This window comes from Protopterus annectens, chromosome 1.part0 (genome assembly GCF_019279795.1).
Source record: "Protopterus annectens isolate FY-2018-M chromosome 1.part0, PAN1.0, whole genome shotgun sequence".
Classification (NCBI taxonomy): Eukaryota; Metazoa; Chordata; order Ceratodontiformes; family Protopteridae; genus Protopterus; species Protopterus annectens.
In genome coordinates, this window is record NC_056725.1 from 1,347,285,571 (window position 1) to 1,347,303,288 (window position 17,718).

The following is a 17,718-nucleotide window of genomic DNA, read 5'->3' on the forward strand; positions in this document are numbered from 1 at the left end:
TATTCTTGGTGAATATGGACACTACTCCACCTTTAGTGTTTCGGTCTCAGTTTGGTGGTCAAAAAGTGTGGTAAGAGTTGTAGCCTGGTATTGCAGGGGTGCTCTCTGGAGCCTTGAACCAGGTCTCAGTTAATGCACAGATATCGATGTTCTCCATTTTTAGGACTGCCTCCAGAGAGTGCATTTTGAGATTTAGACTTCTAGTATTGAGCAGCATTACCTTCAGATTTTGCATGCTTGTATCTGTTACGGTGGTGGTTTGTCCTTTGAACCTTGCCTAAAAAGGCACTGTAGGGGTGGCAAGAGCTTTAGCCAGTAACCTGAATCCCAGGGGTGACAGGTGCAGACCATCTCTGGCAAAGCATCGTGGCTTGTCGATCATGTCTTCCCAGGCAGACAAATACTGGATCCCCTTTGAATGACACCAGAAGCTTAGCCAATTGTTGAAGTCAATCATTTTGTCCTTATACTGTGGTATCATTCTGGGCGAAGGCAGGATGCTACTCAGGGGCTAAGGTCATACCTGCCTGGGCCACATGATCAGAGAGCTCTTCCATGTCTCTTTTCATGTAGTCCAGGGAGGTACGGCTCAAGTCATTCACTCCAACATGGACAATGACAGAGTCGTATTTGTACTTGTTGTGGAGTGACTTGACTGCATGTGTTATGTGGCGGATCCTGGCACCCAACAGGCAGCTGACTGTAGTTTTCTCCTTGTTCAGCTTGGTGAGTGGGAAATCAGTGTGCCTGACTATAGAGTCACCTATGACTAAAGTGTTTTGCATTGTCTTGCCTTAGGGGCTGCTGTTGGGTGGCACACTGATGTTGTGAGGTATGTGTCACTTTGGTTGTGACTGGTGTTTATTTGCGTTTCAGCTTCGGAAGTCCTTGTTGCTTGGGTAGGTTAATGTTAAGGGGCCTCCACATATGTGGGTTTAGTGTTGGTATCTGTGGGTGTTGATGGTGTGGGTTTTGAAGGGCTGTGTGTTGCTTGAGATGTAGTGCAGGTGTTAACCTTCTCCTCTTGACTGTCTAGCACAATCTTGGCTGGAGAGAGCTTTGCTTCCAGTTTGGCTATGTAAGTGCATCCCTCGCAGGTTGTAGTGTTGGGTGGGAGATGGTTGTCTGTGTCCATGAGGCAGTTGCTGCATTGCCCCAGTATGCCCAGATTCACCATGTGGACAGGAGAAATCACCGGAAGCTGACCCTTGGACATGCCTGTTTAGGTGCTTTTTTTGTAAAGTACAAGAGCTGTTTTCCCTTACCTTTGCAAGGTGGTACTTTGCAATTATAGGCTTAGTGCCTATGACTAATTTCTCCTTACTGACAAGGAGAGTTGAGTGCTTGTATCAATTTCAGGCTTCCTAGTGCTTTCCAGCAGGTTCTAGAGCAAGTGCTAGTCACAGAGATTCAGATTTTAGTTCTACTACCGAGAAACCAGCTAGTTCTAAGGGAAAATTTGAAGAGCAGACTTTCTGGCACCTGGAATAGTTTAACTGTAGCCCTGTGGTGCTGCACCATGTGAAAAATGTGCAAACACGCATTTTTAAGCCAGAAAGTTGAAAGGGATAGAAATCAGCCCAAAAAGGCTAATAAAAATTACAATTTCAGAGCTGGAAACCACTCCTCTAGTGTTAGATAGGCAGTACAATGCTCACCACTCCCACTGGTAAGCAGTCGGACTTCCCTCTACCGCAGCAATGTCTGGATAGCTCTGAACACAGAAAATTAAGTCCTGAGACAAGCAAAGCCTGGGATATGGACTATACTGGCTAGGAAAGGTGGAAAATGAGCAAACAAGATAGTATTTTTTTTTTGGTTAAACACAGAAAAGGCTAACGCACTTGAGTGGGTAGCCCTAAACAGTAAATGCACTTAAAACTTTACAAAATTAGCAATTTAAAACGTTTTAAATGAAGCAAGGCAACCGTACAACTGAAAAACGATTTAAGAGGCAGTAATACAGTAGAATAAAGTAGCTAGTCTACATATACAGAGAAGTCTATATATACAGAAAAGCAGCTAAAACACAAACAATTCAGATGCAGTACAACCAACAGCACTTGAGTTGTAGCAATATTAAGGCAAATACAGTTTTAATAAATGCACTAAAATATACTCTACATTTCCAAAATGTTTGAGAAGCAGAGTCAGGACACAAGGAGATTCAGGCAAATTTTTTTTTTTTTTTAAGAAAGGAGGAACAGAAGGCCTTCTCAGATGTTCTCTCTGTATTAGGTAGAATGAGCTGAGGACACTAGACTGGGAGGAGTGTCCCAGATCAAATTTACAGTAGGGGATAGAAGTCCTCAGCTAGTTTAATTAAATCCTGCTGGGACCCCTCTGAAGGAGCCTGAAGGCCTTGATGCTGAATGTGAACAAGACCAAAGATACAATTGTTGACTTCAGAAGGACCACGGAGTGCACCCTTCACTTACAATCCACAGAGAAATAGTGGAGAGGGTAAAAAGTACCACGTTCTTAGGGGTACATATCTTGGAGGAATGTCATGGTCCATAAACACAAATTTCATTGTCAAGCGGGTGCAACAGCATCTCCATTTTCTGCAAAGAATAAGAGCAAATCTTACACCTCCTGTTTTCACAACCTTCTACAGGGGTACTATAGAAAGCATCTTTCCAAACAGTTGTTTGTTCTGTTATGGAAACTGCTCTGTTTTAGATCGGAAGTCTCTCCAAAGGGTGGTGAAGGCAGCCAAGAAAATTATTAGGACCACCCTTCCAACTATTCAGGAAGTATACTTGTCTCAATGTCTCAGCAGAGCCACTAAAATAATCAGTGACTTCACTCACCCCCGCCCATGGACTGTTTTCTTTCCTATCATCTGGCAAGCATTATTGCAGTATGCAGTGCAAAACTGGCAGATTCAGTAAGAGCTTCTTTCCACAGGCCATCAGACTACTCTGCTCTACTAACAACGTGCATGATGACAGCCATCAGGTGTAGCAGATATCTATGTTGATAAAAACTCATTTTTGTGCAATAACTCAAATGCTAGTCTCAACTTGTATTTTGGTGCAATAAACCAGCCAATGTCAAACTAGCCTTCTTCTGCAATAACAACTGACGGAATTCTGTGCAATAGTGTATTACTGTTTAGATTCATAAAATGTTTTGGGTGTTATGTCTGTAATGGTTTGCTGTGATGTAGTATATCTGCTGAAATGCTTCTTGTGATGTTTTGCACATTGAGTGCGGAGAAACAAAATTTTGTTTAGTTTGCACTGTGTGAAGCCCAAATGACAAAGTCTACTTTGACTTGTTTTTGCCTCAAAAACCTCCTTAAAGCCCCATCTGAAATACTCCACCATGAAGTTTTATGTCTCCCTGAAAGAAACTTCCTCAGGAGGGGACCTAAATTACATTGTTTCCATAATGTCAGTGCTGCAGCCTAAATATAAGGAAATTTGTGAAAAATAAGCTAGATGCTCTTTCTAAATCTAAGAAATCTGTTATAGAGGATGACATTTGCCTTCCCTCAGGAGGGGAATGTACCCCTGGGGTTGAGGGCTAGGAGTTATTTCTTTGCCAAACTACCATATAGTAGTTGGTAAATCTCCTAAAATCAAAGATAGCCAAAGCAGACATCCATAGGACCAAATACTACTACTCAAATGAAGGATCTAGCTCAAAGCAGAAAGATGTTTTCTGTTGTCTGGAGGGAGCTTTTTATGGCACCTTTTCAGTTAACCACTGCATTTCATGTACTAAAATGGTACACAAATTTCTAGTTCACATAACTCAGGAGATGTAGCCAACATTTTCAAGGGACAAACATCTGTCACTTGTACATGAGAACCAGCATCACACTTGAACATCTTATGTTTCTTGCTGAAAGTCTGTGTAGCAGAATTAGTTGCAGTCTCACTGTCTGGCTCCTCTGGTGTAGAGTCAGAAGAAATCAAGCCTGGGATTGTGGATGTACACAGCAAAACTTCACCACCACAGATGGCCTCAGGCCTCAGAGGGACAGGTGGTATCATAAAAGCTTTGTGCACTCTGCTTGTAGATTCTTTATGATCACTTTTCGGCCAGTCCAGCTGTCTCCAAAATTCTTTGGGAGATGTCCTGGGTCTTTGGCCACTGGTGGAGGGATCTCTGTGCTCTTGGATGGATGCTTTTCCAACACGAAGGCCCAGAACTTTTTATGCTCAGACTAGACCTTCCTAGCTCATGCCTATTTTCTTTTTGGTATATGTGTAGTGCTTGCAATAGGAAACTTGATGCTTCTCAACTAAGTGAAATGGACAATAAAGATAGTAGTCTTTCTACAATTTACCTTCCAAAAACTAATTACTAAATTCTTTTGGGACATCATGGACTTTTAAACACTAGTCAAAATGGTACACAGTCCAGCTAGCAGATATACTAAAGATTTAATAAAAATGTTCCCATAGTGGGTTCTTACTCTCTGGAAGATGCCTAGACTGAGAGAATGATGTGCAGGTGGACTGACGACTGATTATTTCTTGCATCAAAAAAGAAGTGAAACATGGTGTGAACTGCTCTTCCTTTTAGCAATGCATCAGACAATGTCCAGAGATGAAAGAGTACAGATTGCTGGAGGTGCTTACAAAACTTCTGGAAGTCAGAAAGAACATGCAGACATAACCTGTGAATGATTCCCATAGTCTGTCTGGCAGCTGGTGCACAGGATGTCCAGCAGTAGGCTCAGAGGATTAAGGATATGTTATTGTGCTGTTTCCTGTGGTCCTGTAGTCCAGTGAACAGGATTTGATTCCCTCAGCCTCCATTGCCCAACTCTGTGGTTCTGAGCAAGTCACTTAACAAGACAGGGTAGAGTCTTGTCTAGAGAGATAAGTGTTTAACCTGTTAACAAATACAAATACAACACAATACAATGATGTTAATAATATTGCAGCAGTGATTCCTATGATAAACTTGTCTGGCGAAGGTTGAACTTTGGTGCATACCTTCACCAAGCATTACTGTCTTGACTGCAGCTTTTGGAGTATTGCTAGATTTAAGAAGTATTATTTCAGCACTCAGCTGCCTAAGCTCTGTGCTTGTGTTGTCTTCTATCCCTTTCACCCTGCTTGTACTGCTGGAAATGCAGCCCAGACAAGGACCCATCAAGTTGGGATGGTCAATAATAGATGTAAAAGACACGATCTGGGGGATTAGGTGGCACACATCAGTAGGCAAGTGCTAAAGTGGAATCAGAGTTGTCACCACAACTATGTGGAACCTCTTAGCTTGGAAGAAGAGTTTTCTGTTCTAAAAAGGACTTTCACACCTGAAAACACGCCCTTCTCAGCCACCAAATATAAAAATGAATTTCTGTCATTCATTCTGGAACTCTGCAACAAGGTGGGAAATCAATAGGAAAGGAGGCAATGATGCAAGAACCTTCCTTGTCACTGGTGACAGAATGATACATACTACTTTCTCTACTGAGAAAAGCATAACAGGGGAGAACTACATGCTTTGTGAAGCAAAATGGTAAATCTCTGAAGTTCTCTAGCTCCAGAAAACACTAATCCAGCAAGACTTCTGAATTTCCAGCTTCAAGAGAGGACTGTCAGTATAACTCCAAGATTTCTACCAGACTATTCGCCTTGTTAATGTAAATCACTGAAGTGATGCTGCTGTCTACAGAACAATGTCAGACAAGGACTACCCCCCTGCAGATAGGGTTACAATCTGGTTACCTTTGCCTGTTTACATAAAACACAATGGACAGGTTATCTGACCAAATGAGAAGCATCACCAGATGAAGCTTCTTCTCCAAAGTCCTCAAGTTCAGGGCCACTGCCATCATCTCCAGCTGATTAAAGTTAAGAGTCACTCCTTGTGCATGGAGAAGGGGTACAATAGAGTGTCGATTATCAGAAACATCAATTATCCGAATGCAGCCTTCCAAGTTTTTGGGTAGGAAAAATTATAAAGTCTTTATATATATAGACGTTATACATATTTGCATGTGCATGTTTTTTGAGCTTCTACTACAATAATATACTGTACCATTTTGTACTTACAAAATTTGTTTTATTTTTCTTGTTTAATATTCATCAAAAACATTTTCGAAGTTTTATTTTTTTTTTTCGGTTCAATTATGTTTCATTATCCAAACTACCCTAGGTCCCAATTAGCTTAATCAGCTCTCTACTGTACTACAATCTCTGCTCCATGTGGGAATGTAGTTGAGCTCCTTAACTTGCTAGCAAAGCATTTGTCATGATAATTTGCAAAAACTTTGACTGCAGGAAGGGAAGACTTTAGAACACTGGTAGGAAAAATGGTTCATCACTCTAAGGCCTGGCAACAAGATTCTGACACCAAATGAACGTCCACTGATGGGACACCCATAACCCCAGGCATGGAAATAGCACCATAAATGTCATGGCAAATATGAGCATGGACCATATGCTTCCTCCAAACCTACTTGGACAAATCTATGGCCTTCCTGGGCACCATCCAACAAGAACTACAAGAGAGAAAGTCCAATGGTGCAAGCAGAACAGAGTGGACTTCCAATTTATGGTTTCCCCTGCATTTGGGAAAGTGCCCAAAAGACATCCATCTGCAAGAAATCTTTGAATACAACTGTCCGGTTAAATGAACCCAAAGATATTTTTCTGATGTAAGGCTTCAAGCCACTTTGGCTAACACCTTAGTGAAGATTCTACATGAGGGAAATGCAAATGGAGGGACTCTCCTTTGTGAACCCCAGGGAATTATGTGTAAATTTGCCTTGTCTAGAGACACCATCCAGGCATCTAAAAGGAACAAGGCCATGACTGCCTGCAGAACAACCATCCAAATCTGAATACAAAAGATGCGCTTGCTGGCTAAAATCAAGATCTAGAATACAACAGAAAGTTCTTCCCTAGGACCAGAAAAATCTGGGAGTAAAACCCCAAACCTCAACTGATGCCAAGACACCTTCTACATCATTCTGAGTAATACAATGTGGGCATGTCCCAAAAGTTCTATTTAGCTGGGCTGCTTCACCAATGGAGCTGTCCTGGAGGAAGTGCAGGTAAGGTCCACAGTGTAACAATAACCACATAAAAGAACACAATGTTGTTTTTGTGAGGTTATCCAAACTAGGAAAAATTTCAGACAACCATTCCTCATGAGTAGTCCCAGGCCAGAGTCAGGACTGCAGTAACGTGGCCAACACAGTCATCCTCTTGGACGACTTAGCTAGTGTCATGTGAACATGACACTGTGATGCTTTACGGTCTTCCTCCAGCAGAGAGGATGCTTCTATCTACACTGGGGTTGGCCAGTCTTGAAGGCTTGTGAAAGTAAGAAAAAGGGGACCACAAAAGCCACTGAAAGAGAAAAAAAGCAGATACCCAGATATCATACAGGCATTGGCTGCAGCTATCTGACAGGTGAAGAGGGAGAAGGAAGAAATGCTTAAGACTAATCTATCTGTGTTTAACTACCACTGAAGATCTTAAGACAAAAGCTAGCATCAGAAACATAAGCACAACAGCTAACTGTGCAGAGACCAGTAAGACAAGAATGATAACTGAACTTTTTCATATCAAGTCCAGCAATTGGAAAATTTGTGGCCCAGGATGATTACCATGTTGTCTGCATATAGTTGACCAAAAATTATGCCTGACTGATAATAGTTTGCACTATATCCATCAGAAGAGTAGACTAACCCTGAAGAAAGTCTAAGTTGGCTCCAGTGAATTGTGTTTCTGCATTGAATGCAAATATGACTTTTTTCCAAGACTTAATCAGAAAGTAAAGGAAAAGTCTGAAGACTTGACATCTCTATCTGCAATCGGCAGATGTTCAAATGAAGCCATGAACAGTCAGATGTTTAAAAGCAGAACAATGATAACTCCTTGTTGTGACTCATGCAAAGCTTTTAGAAAGAAGTCCTGGTGCCAAAAAGAAAGGGGACAGTATGGTAATGGAAAAGATGATGATCACCCCCCCCCCCCCCCCGTCTCTCTCTTTCTCTCTCTCTCATACAAAACAGCAAACTCCTGGCATCTCTTCTGTGACTTGTGCATCTTCAGTGCATAAGACCAAATAACTGTGGGTTAGGATCAGGCTCTATAGGTTTTGCATTGGCTATAATACATTAAAGTTTGCTAAAATGAGATCTAGACTGGGATTTATTATTACTGAATGCTGTATGAATATACAAACAAGTATGGAGTACATAAACTTTACATTTTCTTTCTCTGAAACTTCTAAAATGTTTGTTTAAAAAAAATGTTTTCACTACAGTTTGATCCATTTGTTCTAAATGAGGGGGGAAGATGACTATGGGACTGACAGATTCAACACTACCCTTTTTTATTAATCTGAATCTACTACTGATAGTAGAATGTCAAGAAAGATGAAAGAATCTTCCCATAATATTTTCTTGTGGTGGCAACAGGAAGTTAAGGAGGAAGACTGCTTCTGGATTTCACCAGTGGTTCCCTTGTTTGGATAAGACAGCTAATTTCCGCTCCAGCCAACCACCTTGGGTCCCATCTCATACCTCTTACATTTTTCTGTCAGCCTCCTTTAACCTTTTTAAGGTTGTAAACAGTGAGTTTGACTAGTTAATGCCAAGATGTTAGCTTGATGCATAGCTAAAAGGACAAGCAGCTCATGCCATTTTCATTTCCTTTTTGGGATAAAACTAACTGCCAGTATGCCCCGTCTTCTGCTACATACTGCTCCTGGCCCTCAGTCTGTAAAGCCCGAGAGGACCTACACCTAGAAGGATAGTAAAATTGTGCAAGTAACTCACCATAATAGAGGATCAAACAGACCACTGCTGTAGTGTTCGTTACTACCTGGGATTTACTGCTAGGTGTCCCTATACATCCAGCCAGTTTTCAAGAGCTCAGCTTCCTTTCCACTGTGTATGGCAAAGATCTGCCTCTGAGCATGCTAGTATAAGAAAGAGATACACCCATGCCCCTAAGCAGAATCAATCACAAGGCAAGGCCCTAGCTAAGGATTCCAAATCCATGGTATAAAAGGTAGGGAGGTCCCTGTGACTGGTAGGTAGCATTCCTTGGCTAAAGGAAGAAACAGCTAGGCAAAAGAAGGTGTGAAGTAAAAGCAGTGTTTACACTCCCTACCATTAGGCTATCAACCTTAGGCCTAAAACCAAAGTGGGGGTGCAGGAAGGAATGAAAAAAGGTAGAGTAAGTACAGGTAGCCCCGTGCCACCCATTCAGGCAAGAGTTACAGAAACCTCTCTAAAGAGGAAGGTGGGAGGGAATCAGTATTGCAACAATGATCTGTTCAAACATCTTCCATTATGGGAACTTACCTATACAACTGTATTAAATTCATCATTAAATCACTGCTGTGATTGCACTGTGTGTACTCATTACTACTGGGAAGATTCCAAGACTTTCTGGCTGAGTGGGTGGTGGATGAAGCAACGTGACTACTGCTCAGAATGCCCAGCAGAACAGCTTTGGCAAATCCTGCTGTAGCCCCAGAATGAGTGCCTAGTTTCTAATACTTTGTAAAGGTTTGCAGAGATGTCCAAGCAGCAACTTCTAGAAAAGACGGGGTATCTAACTCTTGCATGAATGCCACTATGGTTGCTGTGGCCCTGGTACTTTGAGCTCTAACAACACTTTTTAATTGTTTGTCCTGATCTGTGATGATTTGTTTAGACCCATGTTCTCCTTTTTTCTTGTCAGAGAGAAAGTTGGTTTGTCTTCCTATAGTCCACAGTCATAACAAGGCAGACTCTCAACTGTATGTGCGCCTAGGGTACACAGATCCCCCCCCCCCATTCTGAGGAACAGAAAAATGGGCAGGGAGCTGGACTGCTCTTATACAGAGAGAACTTTGATACTATCTTAGGCATAAAGGTAGGACTAGTTTTAAGGCTTGGGACAAAGCAGTGGTGCAGCGGTTTGCATTGTCGCCTCACAGCAAGAGGTTCTCCGGTTCAATTCCCAGCTGGTGTGCCTTCTGTGTGGAGTCTGCATGTTCATGTGGGTTTCCTCCAGATGCTCCAGTTTCCTTCTACGTTACAAACACATGCGTCTGGAGCATTTTTCCCTGGGCCTCCTCTGAAAATGGAATTCGGACTGTCCTAATAAACAAATGTAAAATAAATAAAGGCTCATACTGTTCTTGTGGAAACCAGGGAGTTTATAAGGGTCTGCAGTTCTGACACTTCTTGCTGTGGTGAATGTCAACAAAAATGTAGTTTTTTTATGCAGATCAGGAATTTCATAGGTGAGGTTGCTGCTGGCTCAAAAGGAGCTCCTAACACAGCCTTTCCAGCACACAGACAACATCCAAGGTAATGCAAGCCACTTTCTGGGGGGTCTGATGAGCAGAACCCCTTTCAGGAACTGTTTGATTGGATATAAGGTAGAGATGAGCAGATCTAGAGGGATGGAGAGAGACATGGACTTTAAGAGAAACATATGCCAACCCTGCTTTTAGCAACTTACTGAGGTACTGGAGGATCACAGGTAGCCCGGCTGAGAATGGGCCCTGGAACCAAATGGCAAACCTTTTCTACTTTTATCACACACTGGTATTCATATATAGGTGCATAGGAGGTTACTAGGTTAGCAGTCCTACAGTCTCTATAAGCCTAGCCATGTTAACCCCAAGTATCCCCATTTCTTCTTTTTTTGGGTAGTTTGCAGAATGAATTTATGAACAGAGCGGGTCTGTGATCAACACAGGCTGTTTGCATTCTCCCATCCAATTACCTAGGTTGCGTTTGAATAAGGTCAGTGAGGAGCTCTGTTTTATGTGAATAGGGAGTCTACTCCAGAAAAGAGTCAGTCTCTGGGAGACATATCTGTCTGTCCAGCATGATCTGTTAATGTCACAAGCTAGGTTGACATCGCTAGAGCTAGTGACTGTTGTGTCATTTGACTTGTGGATGTGCAGCATTTCCATTAGTGCAGGGTTGGAGATTCCCCTATAGGCCAGGCACAAATTACCTTTCAGCAACAAATAAGATAGAAAGTGAAGTGACAGAGCTTTCAGCTTGTCCACATAAATAGTTTGGTTCATAGGCTATTGACCTGAAGATGTTTATAAGCCTAGCTGTGTATACCAAATATAATATTGGAGAAACCCAATATAAAGGATCTTGCCTAAACTCAAGATCTTAGCAACAGCTGCCCATATCTAGGAGGGTCATAGGCAAATTTCCTGGCAGGAATTTATGGTTTCCCATCCAGCCATCCAGGCTATGCTTAAACAGGGTCATAGAGGGGCTCTGGTTGATGTGAACTGGTAGCCTATTTCCAGAGGAGTGGCAACCTCTGAGAGACATATCTGTCTCTGCAGCAGGTCCTATTTATGTTGAAGGACAGGTTAAGCTCCCTGGAGTGGGTGACACATCCCATTTGACTTGCAGAGGTGCAGCATTTCAACTGGGTTTGGATCCAAGATTGCTGTGTAGGCCAGGCACAAGTCTCTAAGTAGTCTGTACACCACTGAGTACGGTGACAGTGACTTCAGTCTGTCAATGTATGACATGCGCTGGAGACCCTGAATTTTCTTGGTTAGAGGTCTCTCAAGTTGCTGCAGGTGCCTAGTAAGGTACATATCAAAGGGAGCATTGTACTCAATTATTGGCCTGATGAGAGTAGAGTACAGGGGTGTTATGACCTCTTTTACTATTGAGGCAATGCCTTTGCTAATGAGGTGTGTGACAGAGAATGCCTTCCTTACAACAGTAGAAACATGACAGTCAAAGTTTAGGCTACAGTCAACTTGTGTTCCCAAGTGTCTCACTACTAATTTGTTACTTAGGGTATTATTATTTATATGACAGTCTGCTGAGATAGCAATTTTACCAAAGGGAATGATAATGCATTTTTAGCACTGAGTTTTCGAGTCCATGGCTTTGGAACCAATCATTGCTTTGCGTAGGTCCTTCTGGAAGTATATTGACATCATTTGGGGATTCAATGACTGCACCTAATTTCCAGTCATCAGCAAACAGTCAGCCACAGCTCCATTGTTTTGGCCTGAACTTCTGAAGTATATTCTAAACAATAGGGGCCCCAGCACTGGCCCCTGTGTAACCCTACTGGTGACAGGTCTGCTGGGTGAGGCAAAGTCCCCAACTCTGACTGAGTGTGATCTGTCAAGTGAGCCAGTTAGCAAACCACCTGACGACATAAGGATTGATATTCAACTGGGAGAGTTTATCAATGATGCCTGAATGTGGGATTGTATCGAAGGCCTTGGCTAAGTCAACGTAGGCCATATGTACAGACTTGCCCTCATCATTGGCTCTGGTGACATTTTCAAAGACATCCACGAGGTTCAACAGGCATGACCTGCCTTTGACAAAATCAAACTGTGTCAGACCAAGGGTTTTGAGATCACCTATATCCTTATTTATAAGGTCCATGATGATTCATTCCATGACCCTACATACAAGGCTGGTTAAGCTTATGGGTGTGTAGTTCCCAGGGTCTGTTGCTGCACCCCCTAATGAAAGGGGGTGACTATTGCTGTTTTCCATTCAGAAGGGACAAAACCAGTACTCAAGCTGTGGTTGAAGAGAGTACCTAATGAAGTTGCTAACTCGTGTTTTAGACTATTTAAAATGCAACCTGGGATGCCATCCGGTCTCACAGAAGCTGTGTTTTTGACTTGTAGGCAGCATTAATGACTTGTTCTTTGGAGATGCAAGGTCAGGGAGATATAGAGGGAATGCTTTGTGGAATGTTTGGAGTGGACCGGGAGGTGAAATTTTTGCCAAACCTGTCAGCTAATAGGTTAGCTATTGTTGCAGGATCAGTGCGTGTGATGTCATCCACAGACAGATCAGCACACGTCTGGGTCCTACCTTTTAGGTTACAGATATAGCTGAATAATGCCTTGTGGTTATCCTTAGCTATGGTTGCTAATTTTTTCTGAAGTTTCCCTTAGAGGATTTTATAAGTTGTCTTATTTGTTTGTTCAAGCAAAGAAGGGTGTTCTTCCAGTGCTAGGACCTCCTTTTTTATTCTTAAACAGCAACTTCTTCTTCTTGTATAAATTATTAATGCCAGATGTCCACCAGGGAGGCTTGTTTTTTCTTTAGGATCATGTTTTGATCCTATTAGGTACAGCTGTGTCAATACATTTGTATAGGTGTTTGTAAAGGGCATTTGTGTATTCCTGTATAGTTGTCAATGCCATCCATGGGAACAGGAACTTGGAAATTATTTAAGTTATCCCTTAGGAGAGTATAATTAGCTCTGGTGCAATTTTTTAGCCTAGGAGGGGTTCAGGTGTTACAGCTACTTCAAATGTGACTCATTTGTGATCAGATTTAACCAGTGAGGGTCCTAAACTTGTGGTGGTACAATGGTCACCCATGTTGGTGAGGACCAGGTTGAGAATATCATCTAGAGGTTGGCTTCCTCACCGCTCTAAGAATGTTAAGCACATTCTCTAAGAATGTTATACGTCCTCTAAGAACGTTTAGCACATCATCCGAATAAAGGTATATGAAGGGCATCAGAATTTGATCATCCATGCTGTGAGCTGGTATTCACAGCACGAGGTGCATAAGGGACCCCTTATTCTGAGTAGGACGACCCACCATACTAAGCAGCACTTGGTGACACCCCCTCCATCTCCATGACCAGGAAGAATCAGTGTTGTCTCAGTCAAAAGGGTACTATTAAGAGTATCCTTAGCCATGTTTTCCTCACCCTTTGGATCACAGTGTGGAGTATGGGTATGGCAGCTGCTGCAGCTTAGAAAAGATTAGGAAAACAAATTAGAAAAAAAAACAAATTACAAAGGAACATTTGAAGGAAAATTTTAAGGCCCTTGTCCAGAAAATTTAGGACAGGTGCAAGGAAATGTCTACACAGATACTTCTATACTCTCAAGTACACTTTACACTTTAAAGGATTTTCCAAGTGGAGAATAGCTGTTGGAGATTTGAAGGGAAAGCTGTAATTTCTATAAGGGATCTGCACACCGCAGCTACAATTAGCATTTTTGTTGCAAGCCAAGTTAACTAGTGGAAACCAGAACCCCAATACAATAACTAGAGTACAAACATGGAACAGATTTCCCAGCAAGGTACTTATCTGCCAGAGTTTCAAAGCTAAAATATCTGGCAGATGCAACAAACCAATCACAATGTTGACACTGGAAAATGTCTGCACATGCAAACTGTGTCTATAGTGGCACAACATACATCCTTCATGTACCAGCACACTTGGGCATGCACAAGGGAGAATGTACGTCACACATACGGGAAAGGAACCAGAGGTCTTGAAGATGGACTGATGGGGACACCTAGCTGTAAAGTCCTAGTAGTAATGAATACTGTAGTAGTGATATAATTAAAATCATGCTATATCTACAGCAGAACTGCCTGATATGGCATACTGGCTCGAAAATGTAGAATACCTAAGGAAAAATTCCACAGGAGGATTACTCAAAGGACTTCACCCTTCTTCTGTAAGCACTGGTTCAGTATCACAGTGTCTGGTTCACTCACAAACGGAGAGAAGTTAAAAGCAAGTCCATAGTGGACTTTGTGAGATAGTTATGTGCCTTTCTCTCACACACTCTTCAAAGGAGAGAGACATCTGGCAGAGCTAGAGCACAGAGATGTTTCACTGTCAAGGTCACCCTTAAAAAAGGACCTTAGTACTCTCAGAGTCCTCTGTATTGTGGGACAAACAGAAACATCCTCATACTATTAGACTCGTTAGGGAGGCACGTACTCTTCAGTCACACGGGATAATACTAATTGTCACATAGTGTACATATGCCTAATGCAGTGAGGGTGCTTGTGAGCCTACTGGTCACAGGAGGAGCTGTGGGAACCTCCTCAAACTTGGCAGGTGAGTCAATTGAACTCGAGGGAAAGTGTGAAGAATAAACTCCCTAAGACAGAATTCAACCAACAGGCCTCCAGTGGGAGAGTCAAGGGCTTATTTCACAACATCTTGCAGACAGTGGTGCTGCTCTAGATTAGGGTGGGTTAGTGTTAAAACCCAAGGCCTCACCCTCAAGGGTGGCTGCCCAAGCAGCACCCCTTCAGCTCCTCCTCACTATTGTCAGTTGATGAGACACATAAGGGACAGCACATAGGCATGAAGGGAACACAGCCAATGAGAAAAGGATTTGGAGGAAGCTCGTGCTTTTGGTGGCCCTCTTGAGCCATTACTGTCTCCCTCTGCTCTAGCTCTTCCTAGGGATCATTCAAGAGGCCCTCTTGTCTGTCACTTTACTGAGCCTGTCTACAGTCCAATGCTGACATCATCTTAGAAGTGATGAAAGCTTCCAGGTTCTCATGCAATTGCCTTAAGGTGGTCAAACTAAAGTGCTTACCCTTGTGACAGGACATGCTATGCACTTCTCCAGCAAGTGTCAGTGACAGTCCTGGTTTGTAATACGGTGACCACAGAAACATCTGAAAAATATTTGTTAGGTATCAAAGGAGGGACTAAAATCATGTATTAGCAGCAAATAATAACTAGAGAACAGAATGGCTGGGAGAGTCATCTAGCCAGATATGTACAATCAAAACGTGTCAGTAAGGAGGTGTGTGCTCACTTCAGCATAGGAGCAAGAGGTGTCAAAAAATTTATGAATCTCAGAGGAATAAATCTCAAAAGTTAGTCAGAGATGCACTAAAAGGAACTCTGCAACAAATGCTAAGCTCTTTACAGACTAGACAAAACAGTTTTGAGATGTACTTCAGACATTCCTTTACTACAGCTGAATATCACTTTTCAGAAGAAAAACAAAACAGTTCTCTGTGATACGCAAACACTTAAATAAAAAGGAGCCTCCACTGTGATTTTCTCTCCTTAATTATAAAAGATGTTTACAATAGTATAAACACCACCAAAACTCTAACAAATTCTAACATGACTTATTATCTTACCTGTTTCTGTATCCCAAAGCTTAATATATCGGTCGTAGGCTGCACTCAAGAACTGAGTCCCTGCATTATTAAAGCAGACATCACGTACAGCTTTATTATGACCTGAAAATACATAAAAAATAATTTTCACATTTTTTCCTCCAAGCACAGACTTAGTTATATTTATGACCTTTCATGATACAAGACTGTACAAGAAAATAAATCATGTTATACTCATGGCATAGTCAAAAGACAACAGTCATCATCATCACCCTTAACCCCATTTTCACATTATTCAACATGGAGTTGGGATGCTACGTCAGCTGTCACCATCTCTCTCGATTCACTGGCCCTCTCCTACCTTCTTTGACAGTCATGCTCGAATATCACGTTTTCTCTCTCAAAATCCATCCATCTCTTTGCTGCACATACTCATTTCCTTCTGAACCACTGCATTCTGTTCTTTATGTTTGCAGGAACTGCAGCTACTGTGGCTTCTGCTCTGAAGTCCTTATCTCTTTGTCCCACAGTGTGCATTCTACCACTCATCTCAGATACTTCATCTCCATCACCACTAGTTTCCTCAACTGAGATGCCTTCACTGCCTAGGTTTCCAACTACTCGTCGCAACACTGTTTTGTATACCTTACATTTCAGCTTCTTTGGTGTTCTCTTTTTACATATTCCCCCTGACACACTGTCAGTTGGCTGCAGTCCATCTGATTTTAATTTTGACTACCTCATTAGCTGTCCATTCTCCTTAAGCACCCTCCCCAGATATATGAGGCTGCTGACATGTTCCATTATTTTCCCTTCTATTTCAATTTTCAGCTTCTTCTAATTTCCCTCATTTACTGCCAAGACAACTTGACACTAAAATGCTCAGACCTGAACCTAAGCTGCTGTCATTACTGTTGAAATCGGTTTCCTTCACAAAGAGGTACTCCATTACTTTAAACTATGCTTTTATGAAGAGTGATGTTATTTTTGCATACTTCTTCAAATAAGAGGTACATGTCCTCTGATACCTCATGTTCTAAATGCCCCAAGTGGCACAACAATCATGAAGTACAGTTGTGTAAAGTCATACTATAACTGTAGATGTCCTTCGCTTCACTGATGCAATATTCTTCACCATAGGGATCTCCTGCCAAGGACAGCCGAACATCCAAGCAAGTATACTAAAGCCTTTAGATCGTGTATGTGTCATACATCACATGTATGCTTCCTGATCAGGAAGTAGGGCATAAAAGTGATGTACACATGCAGTTACCCAGAACTAAAATACCTGCGTACAGAACAGTTTCCATAGGACAAAAGAAGCCATGCACATCCAGAAGGAAAAAATGCAGATGAAAAAGGGAGACCTTTCGCCATCAGGGAAAACAAAAAGCCCAAAAGAAAAAAAAAGGATGGAGGGAGGGAAAGAATACTGCAACAGTGAAGAGAAAGACATCTACTTTTATGGTAAGATGTCTATGTCCTTCTATATCACTGTTACAGTATTCTTCACCATAGGGAGAGTACAAAAGCTCAAGAAAAGGATTGTGACGTGGAAGGCTGGGAAGAGCCCTCAACAAATCCATGTAGAATAGCTCTAACAAAACTTCCTTTGGCATTAGAAATCATATCAAATTTATAATCCTTAGTAAAGGTATTCACTGAAGACTAAGTAGCAGCTTCAAGGATGGAATTAAGTATCCAATCCCATGAAGAAAGCACCAGAAGAGGCAACAGCTCTAGTGCAATTAAGTGCTAACAGAAGTCGACAGACATTTGCCGTGAAAAAAATAAAAGGAAATAGCCTTAGATATCCAGTAGGAGATGGTTTGCTTAGAAAGAGCCAAACCTAATGTCCTGGGATGGAAACAAAA

The 17,718-nt window shown here is 42.0% G+C and overlaps 1 protein-coding gene across 2 annotated transcripts in view; it reads right to left on the reverse strand.

The window, feature by feature from the left end:
• CDC40 (cell division cycle 40) overlaps window positions 1-17,718 on the reverse strand; it is a 1,050,785-nt gene that overhangs the window by 377,686 nt on the left and 655,381 nt on the right. For both annotated transcript variants that reach the window (XM_044066713.1, XR_006364212.1), the window contains exon 10: window positions 15,866-15,967. In XM_044066713.1, coding sequence (XP_043922648.1) covers window positions 15,866-15,967 — 102 coding nt within the window. The remainder of the gene's footprint in view (window positions 1-15,865; window positions 15,968-17,718) is intronic.